The sequence below is a fragment of the Dasypus novemcinctus genome, chromosome 3 (genome assembly GCF_030445035.2).
Source record: "Dasypus novemcinctus isolate mDasNov1 chromosome 3, mDasNov1.1.hap2, whole genome shotgun sequence".
NCBI lineage: Eukaryota > Metazoa > Chordata > Mammalia > Cingulata > Dasypodidae > Dasypus > Dasypus novemcinctus.
Window position 1 is genome coordinate 150,730,669 of NC_080675.1, and position 7,818 is coordinate 150,738,486.

Below are 7,818 nucleotides of genomic sequence, written 5' to 3' on the forward strand. Positions count from 1 at the left end.
ACTCTTGGCTCCCATTGCATTTAGTTGTCATACCTCTTTAGTTTCTTTTAACATGAAACAGTTCTTCAGTGTTTCTTTGTCTTTCATGATATGGACATTTTTTGCTAAGTGTAGGCCAGTTATTTATTTATTTATTTACATTTATTTATTTTTCAGGAGGTACCGGAGATTGAACCCAGGACCTTGTACATGGGAAGCAGGTGCCCCACCACTGAACTACATCCGCTCCCCAATGAGAATTGTTTCTTTCATTTGTTTGTTTGTTTTTGGGAGTCCTGGGGATCAAACCTGGGACCTCATACCTGGGAGACAGGTGCTCAACCACTCGAGCCACACCTGCTCCCCTAGGCCGGTTATTCTGCAGCGTGGACCTTGATTTGCGTTTGCCTGATGTTTCCTCAGGCTTAGACTCAGGTTATGCCTCTTTAGCAGGAGCACCCCAGAAGTGAAGCCGCGTCCTTTGCACTGCGTCCGATCAGGAGGGACACAAGGTCCCCTCCTCCGTTGCTGGTGCTGATAACGTGCCGCGCTTGAGCGAGGCGGTGCCTGCCAGGTTCTCCACTGCAAAGCTCCTGTTTTTCCCTTTGCAGCGAATGAGCATGTGCCAACATTTAAAGGTCAGCTGGAGAAGGAGGGCCAGGAGGAGTGCCTGGGAAGCAGCGGCCAGAGAGGCAGGAGGGAACCAGGGGAGCATCGTGGGTGCTGCTGCCGTCTGGGCCCAGTGCAGCCCGGGTGCCCACCTGGATGAGGGTGAGAATGTCCACAGGAGAACATCGAGGCAGGCCCTGCCAAGGCCCGGGAGGGAGGCAGGAGGGTGTGCTAGGGCAGGGGTCAAGTCCAAGTCCAGGCTGACAGCCTCTGTCTTCTCTGCTGAGGAGGCGGCAAGCAGGGCACCAGAGGAGAGGCCGCATGTGTAGAGGGAAATGAGCGATGCTCGGTGCACGGAGGACGAGGCCGGGGCCTGGGCAGGTGTCTGTGTCCAGCAGCTCTCGGCTGCCTGGTGCAGGTGGACAAGGCAGACCTGAGCGGTTCCAGGCTGGGGGTCAGCAGGAACGAAGCTGGACCCTCAGGGGGACCTGTAGGTGGGAAAGTGGAGCCCGGGAAGGTAAGTTTTTCAGTGAGAGTACTAGAGCCAGAGAAGTGGAAGGACAGGAGACAGCATCCCAGAAGGAGGCATATGGTTAGTGCTGGGGGGGATAGAGGAGTGGGGGGAAGTATTTGGAGATGAGGAGGTCGGGGAACTGCGGGGCCAGGGGATGGGTGGGTGGCCCCTGGGGAGGCCTAAGCCACTGGGGTAAAGGCAGGAGTGGGCGGAGAAGGAGCGGGCCAAGGCCACCAGGTTTACAGGTGAGGGGCAGGTGCAGCCTGAGGAGGCGAAGAGGGAAATGCCTGGAGGCTGGCGCCCCAGGGGAACCGTGTGTTTGATGGCGCAGGGTGACGTCCGGGTACCAAGGAGGCCAGTGACTCCACCTCGGACTCTGAGGTATAACAGGGCAGGAGCCAGCTTTGGAGAGGGCTGAGGGCCGTCCATAGGGGGAGTCAGGTGCCTGTTAAAGCCAGAGGGGAGGGAGGACTTGGAGCAGAATTGGGGTGCCTTGGTTTCCCCACGAGAGCCGTGCCCAAGGACGACAGACAGGAGCAGTGCGGGGACAGGTCCAGGAGGCTCCCTGGGTCTGAAATGACTGCAGACCCCACCAGACAGCACAGATCTGGCCCCAGCAGCACCGGGGACCCTCAGGCCTTAGCTCCCTGCCAGACGCGGGGCTGGAGAAGTTGAGGAAGGAGGTGAGGGCAGCACTGCCCACGGCCCGAGGCCAGTGGAAGCTGCGCCAATCTCAGCCTTGCTCTGCACTCGCCTCTTCAGAAACCGGAGGCGTGGCTGCCCCCCGGGAATGGTCAGCTGCCACCGGGGTGGGCCCCTGCCCAGGGCTCTGAGTCACTCGGTTCCTCAAGAGGCTTCCGGGGCGCCCACCAGGCCTCCAGTCTGCTTCTCCGCGTCCTCGCTGCGCCGCTGGTTGGGATGAGTTCAGGGCGTGATGCGGTTTCCATCAGATCAGGTGGAGAGCAGCCCAGGAGTTTAAAGCGGGTGTCATGTCCTGCCGGTGCCATCTCGGCTACTGATGCCATGCAAGACTTTGGCCAGTTCTTCCTCCTTTCTGGCCCTCGCTTTCCGCATCCGTGTGACCGGGCAGTGAGAGACCCTCAGTAAAGCCAGCAGTCATCTGGCTCGCGGGGCAGAAACCCTCTTCTTTGGTTCGGATCCAGTGTTCCCTCAGTCCTGGGGCCCGTCCGTCAGTCAAAGGGGGCTGGGCGTCTTCCCTAACCCTCAGTGTTTTCTGTCACACTCCCCCTGCCAAGGCACAGGAAGTGGTCTCTGGTCTCTGCACCACCCCTCCATCTCTCCTTTATGTGCTTTCCTTCCCTGCCTGAAATGCCACCAGCAGGCGAGATTTCCTGCAGCCAGACATGGGTCTCTAGAGATACCATGTCCTGGGATAGAAGCCTGGGAAAGTGCTATTAGACAGTCACACTTTAGTATGAAATAGTTGGTTTGATCCTTTTCCCAGGAAACACAGGTTTTTTATTATTTATTTTTATATTATTCATTTTTAAAAAATATTACATTAAAAAAATATGAGGTCCCATTCAACCCCACCACCCCCACCCCACCACTTCCCCCCACAGCAACACTCTCTCCCATCATCACGACACATCCATTGCATTTGGTAAGTACATCTCTGGGCATCTCTGCACCTCATGGTCAATGGTACACATCATAGCCCACACTCTCCCACGTTCCATCCAGTGAGCCCTGGGAGGATCTACAATGTCCGGTAATTGTCCCTGAAGCACCACCCAGGACAACTTCAAGTCCCGAAAACGCCTCCATATCTCATCTCTTCCTCCCATTCCCCGCACCCAGCAGCCACCATGGCCACTTTTCCCACACCAATGCCACATTTTCTCTGTGGACCTTGGATTGGTTGTGTCCATTGCACATCTATGAAACACAGGTTTTGATAGAACGGACAGCATGAACAGAGCCTGGGGACATTGGGGTATTGGGGTAGAGGGCCCTCAAGGGGGCTGTGTAGGCTGCAGGAACCCTTCCCTGATGATCCACCCACTCTTTTCCTCCCTTTTTTCAACCTTAGGGCACCCGTGGGAGGTGATGAATTGGCCTCTCCCTTTTCCTTCCCCAACACAGGGTCCTAGGGACCCCGAGGCTGTTTAGCCTGGTTGGGGGCAGGGGCAGGGGGAGAGTGTTCTTAGGGTTCCACCCCTGAGCTCCCAGCACAGAATTTCTAAACCACAGTCAAGGTGCCACGGCAACCAGGGTAAATAAACACTCCGGGCTCCACGTCCAAGTTCCGCCGTGACGTCGCCCAGCTCTAGCCTGCCGGCCCTGTGGCTGGCTGCATCCCAGAAGGCCTGAGCTGCTCAAGCCAGAGGACCCTCTTCCTCCCCAGCCCTCAGAGAGCCCCCAGAGTCGGCGAGAGAGTGGGCAGAGGGGCGTGGGGCAGGGAGACCCCACGCGAGGCCCACCAGTCTCGGGCCCCTGCCTGCTGCTTCCGTCTCACAGGAGCTGCCATCGGCCCCTGCCCAGCCCCAGCCATGGGGCTTTCCGAGGGGACCAAGCACCCTGTGTTTTATGGGCAGCATCCGGAGAAGAAGGAGCAGTTGCCCTCGTGGCAGGAGATCAAGCAGACTCCTGTCGTCCTGGCGACGATCAAAGGTGAGAGCAGAACCCCTGGCCAGGGCTGAGGCGGCCCCGCCTGCCAGACCCTCCTCAAAGCCTGCCGAGGACCTGCACCTGCGGCCGAGCCTCGCAGGAGGAGAAGCCGCCGGGACTTTTCAGGGTGGGGAGGAGAGGGCGGGGCACGGGGTGTGCAGTGGAAAGAAAAGCTAGGGACTTGCGCGGAGCTCTCCTCAGGTCCCTTGCATCTTACTCTCAGCTGAGAGCTGCCAAAGGAATTCCTACCACATTGTGAGTGACTGATTATTGCTTTAAGTTGGAGGTGGTTTAATATAATGATTGAATGGGCTCTGCTCATTGTCTCTGAATTTTCACATTATCAGGTGGTGTGAATTTGGGCAAACTGATATTTCTTTTCCTTTTTTTTTTTTAAAGATTTATTTTTATTTATTTAATTCCCCTCCCCCGGTTGTCTGTTTTCTGTGTCTATTTGCTGCGTCTTGTTTCTTTGTCCGCTTCTGTTGTCGTCAGCGGCACGGGAAGTGTGGGCGGTGCCATTCCTGGGCAGGCTGCACTTTCTTTCGCGCTGGGCGGCTCTCCTTACGGGGTGCACTCCTTGCGCGTGGGGCTCCCCTACGCGGGGGACACCCCTGTGTGGCACGGCACTCCTTGCGCGCATCAGCACTGCGCATGGCCAGCTCCACACAGGTCAAGGAGGCCCGGGGCTTGAACCGCGGACCTCCCATGTGGTAGACGGACGCCCTAACCACTGGGCCAAGTCCGTTTCCCCAAACTGATATTTCTAAGCCTCACTTTTCTCATCTGTAAGATGGGAAAAACCATAGCATCTACCTTATAGGGTTGTTGGGAGGCTTGACTAGAATAATCCATATAAAATGCTTAGCATGGAGTAAGTTCCCAATTAATCCTAACTCTGACCTTTATCGTTATGCATTGCCTGGCCAAAGGAAGTTGCAGTTTACCTGGGAAGTCTGCGTCTCCCCAAAGGAAGCGTCTCAGTGGTGGGATTTGTGGCAGTGTGACGTTGGTGGGAGCAAAGACCCCACAGCTCTCACGGGCACGGTGGTGGGGGCTTCTCCTGCCTTTGTGCGGCAGGCCCGAGCTGAAGTCTGCTCTGTGCGTCCCCACAGGCCCGGGGCCCGCCAAGTACCTCCGGCCGTCCTGCACGGGCTTCGTCGACCACGACATCTCCATGTTCCAGGAGCCAGCGTCCACCCTGCACCGCCGGCACTCGGAGAAGCGTGAGTGGTGGCCAGGCCCGCCGTCCCCTGGAGGCGGGGTGTGGTGGGGATGGCGGGGACAGCAAGCGGCCTGGGGCCTTTCTCTGCCACCACAGACCTCAGGAACCAAGGCCTGCCCTGTGGGGGCCCAGCAGGGACGCCCAAGTGGCCTACCCCCTCCGAAGGCCCCCCTGTGGATGGCTCGCAGCCGGGACTCCCGGGGAGGTCGAAGGGATGCCGTGCCCACCTGGCTGGCAGAGCAGGGTCTGCTTGCTGCTTGGCCTTTGGGTGGGACCTGATAGCGCTGGCCACCGTGTCCAGCTGGATTCGCTTGTCACAGCGGCTGGGCGGGGATACCTGGTGGGTGTGGAGGGGGGTGGGTCCTCAGAGGCTCCCAGAGCTCTCTGGAGAGGTGGCAGCAGGGACCAGGGAAGAGCAGGGGCTGCTGCCAAGGCCAGGGAGCGACAGGCTGAGCACGGAGTGTGGATTTGGGGGTCTGAGCTCTTGGGCGCCTGCCAAGCCCCCTGGGAGACAGCTCCTTTCAGCAAGGGATCCCCTGGCCTGGGCTGGGCCCCTTCCTGCACCAGCAGTGGCTGCAGTGGCTGCTCTTACCCCTCGCATCAGTCCCTGTTGAGGGGGACAGCTGGCCAGGATGCTGTCTGTTCCATGTGTTAAAAAAAGCCCCATTGGACAGATTAGGAGACAAAGGGTCCTGGAACACCCAAGAGCCACAGGGATCAGAAGGGGGCCCTTGCTCCTCTCTTGCGGGGAGGGGGGTCTTGCCCGAAGGCAGGGTAGGCGCGGGGTGGAGTGGCCTCTGGGGCTGACCCCGCCCTCTCCTTGACCGTCCTGCAGGGATCACAGACGTGTGCACTCCTGGGCCTTGCTATTCTTTGGATCCCAAAATCACCCGATTTGGAATGTCCAGCTGCCCGCAGGTCCCCATGGGGGAGCACCTCTCCAATCTGCGTAAGATGGGGCTGGGGTGGGCACGGAGGGCAGAGAGTGCAGAGGTGGGGGGCAGAGGAGGGGCGCCCCCTCAGGACCAGAGCAAGGGGGCAAAAAGCATCACAACCACCTTCCCCAGGTGTGTCCGTGGCTGCTGGCATCTCCCCGCAGTGTCCCGTCGAGACACTGATGTCACCATGTTGTGTCCCATTACTTAGGACTTGAGCCAACGTCATGACATTTACGTCACAGAGGTGACGTTATGGTCAAAGTGTCGTGGTCGGGTCATGCTCTTGGGCTCCTGGGCCGGGCCGTGATGGTCTCAGCATGCGCGCACGGCGCTGCTCAGGGAGAGGCCGGGGTGGGGACTGTTCAGGGTGAGGGGGTGGTGACACTTAGGGCTCTTGCCTTCTGACAGCAGGGTCCCAGTCCTGATATCAGGGCACCCTAAGCCGCCGCCCTGCTGTCCCTCAGCCCCCCCGTGCGGGGGTCGTGACGCCCCTGCCCTGAGGCCGAGGTGGATCTACTGATGGTGCATCAGCCTCAGCCTGTCCTCAGCTCCCTGCTGGGACTGGTCAGCTGGATGGCCCCGCCCTGAGACCCCTCCCCGCCCTTTGCCCACTTTCAGGCCACAGCCCCACCCCAGCCCCTTCCCACTACTTCCTGGAGAAGATCCACCCACCGGGGGAGCGCCGGGCTCCCCAGTACACCATCGGCTACCGGTGCCCGTACAGAGTGAAGGACCCCAACCCGGCTCCCAACCAGTACGCGCTGCCGCTGCTGCTGGGGCCCAGCGCTCCCGCCACGCGAGCCGCCCCCTGCCACGGCCTGGCCTCGCTGGACAAGAACTGGTTCTACAGAGAGGACGTCGCCGGGGGCCCGGGACCCGCCGCGCACGCCCGGCCCGAGCCGTCCGTCTACCAGCACCGCGGCCCCTCCTACAGCCTGGCCAGGCGCTTCGCCTACCCGGTGGACCGCACGCCCCGGCCCGGCCCTGGCGCGCACGAGGTCCAGCAGGTCACTGCGCACAAGCCCCGCACGCCGGCCTTCACCATGGGCGCCAAGCACTCCCCGCACCTGTGCGCGCTGGTCGTCCACGTTCGGGACTGAGCTCGCCCGGGGCGCTCACCACCCCACCCTGCAGATGTTATTTTTCTACGCCAAATTAAGCAATTAACTATGATACGGAGTAGAGAGCTGGTGTCTGCCGGGGGCCCAGCGCACGGAAAGCACTAGATAAATATTTTCGTTTATTTGCTCTTTGTTTTGTGAACATCCACAGTTCCTTCCTCTGAGCCTTGCCCGGGGCAGGGGGCCGGGATCCTGGGAGGCACCGAACGGGTCTCTGTCCTCGGGGAGTTCTGTATTTGTTCATGGGGTAGGCGGCGACAGTCCCTCCAAGGAGCCCTGGGCAGGGAGTCTGGAGGTCTGAGTTCTAGTCCCAATGTGCTGTGTGAGTTGGAACAACTCCCGGCCCTCTCTGGGCCTCAGGGTTTCCCTCTGGGCATAGGCCTGGAGGATGCCTGAGGGTACAGGGGCAGGGAACTGGGGGGCACAGGGCGAAAGGAGGCTGGGGTGCAGGAGGCTGTGCTGATAACCAGGGCCAGGCCGCGGGCGGCTGGGAGGGGACGGTGGCGTTGCTCTGAAGGCGGAGAGGGCTCGCGTGGCGCTGAGGTCTGTGGAGGGTGGCTTGGAGGTCCCCAGCCTCTGCAGCTTCGCCTGGCGGCGCCCATTCGAGAAGCCGCGATCCAGCCGGCAGGGGGCAGCAGCGCCCCGCTCACGGGGCGCAGGCCCCCTCCTCGCCCTTCAGCCCCCTGCCAGCGAGGCCCGGTTTGGTCAGACGCTCCCCTGCTGGCCTTGGAGGAGGCTGGGGTCTCTGGGGACGCTGCAGGTCTTCGTGGCTAGTATTTGTCCTTCCTCAACTCTTGGCAC

General features: G+C 60.3%; 1 protein-coding gene across 2 annotated transcripts; it reads left to right on the plus strand.

Annotated features, from left to right (window-relative positions):
- The first annotated feature begins 645 nt into the window (after nt 1–645).
- Nucleotides 646–7,146, plus strand: CIMAP1C (ciliary microtubule associated protein 1C). 2 transcript variants are annotated; one of them, XM_071213104.1, is made up of 5 exons: nt 646–750; nt 3,661–3,736; nt 4,849–4,959; nt 5,794–5,907; nt 6,515–7,146. In XM_071213104.1, the coding sequence occupies exons 1-5, from the start codon at nt 745–747 to the stop codon at nt 6,994–6,996; spliced, it is 789 nt and encodes a 262-aa protein (XP_071069205.1). In that variant the 5' UTR covers nt 646–744; the 3' UTR covers nt 6,997–7,146. The 2 variants fall into 2 exon arrangements, with proteins under 2 accessions (XP_071069205.1, XP_004473556.4); XM_004473499.5 differs by having other exon boundaries at nt 658–750; nt 3,584–3,736.
- Nucleotides 7,147–7,818: the final 672 nt, after the last annotated feature.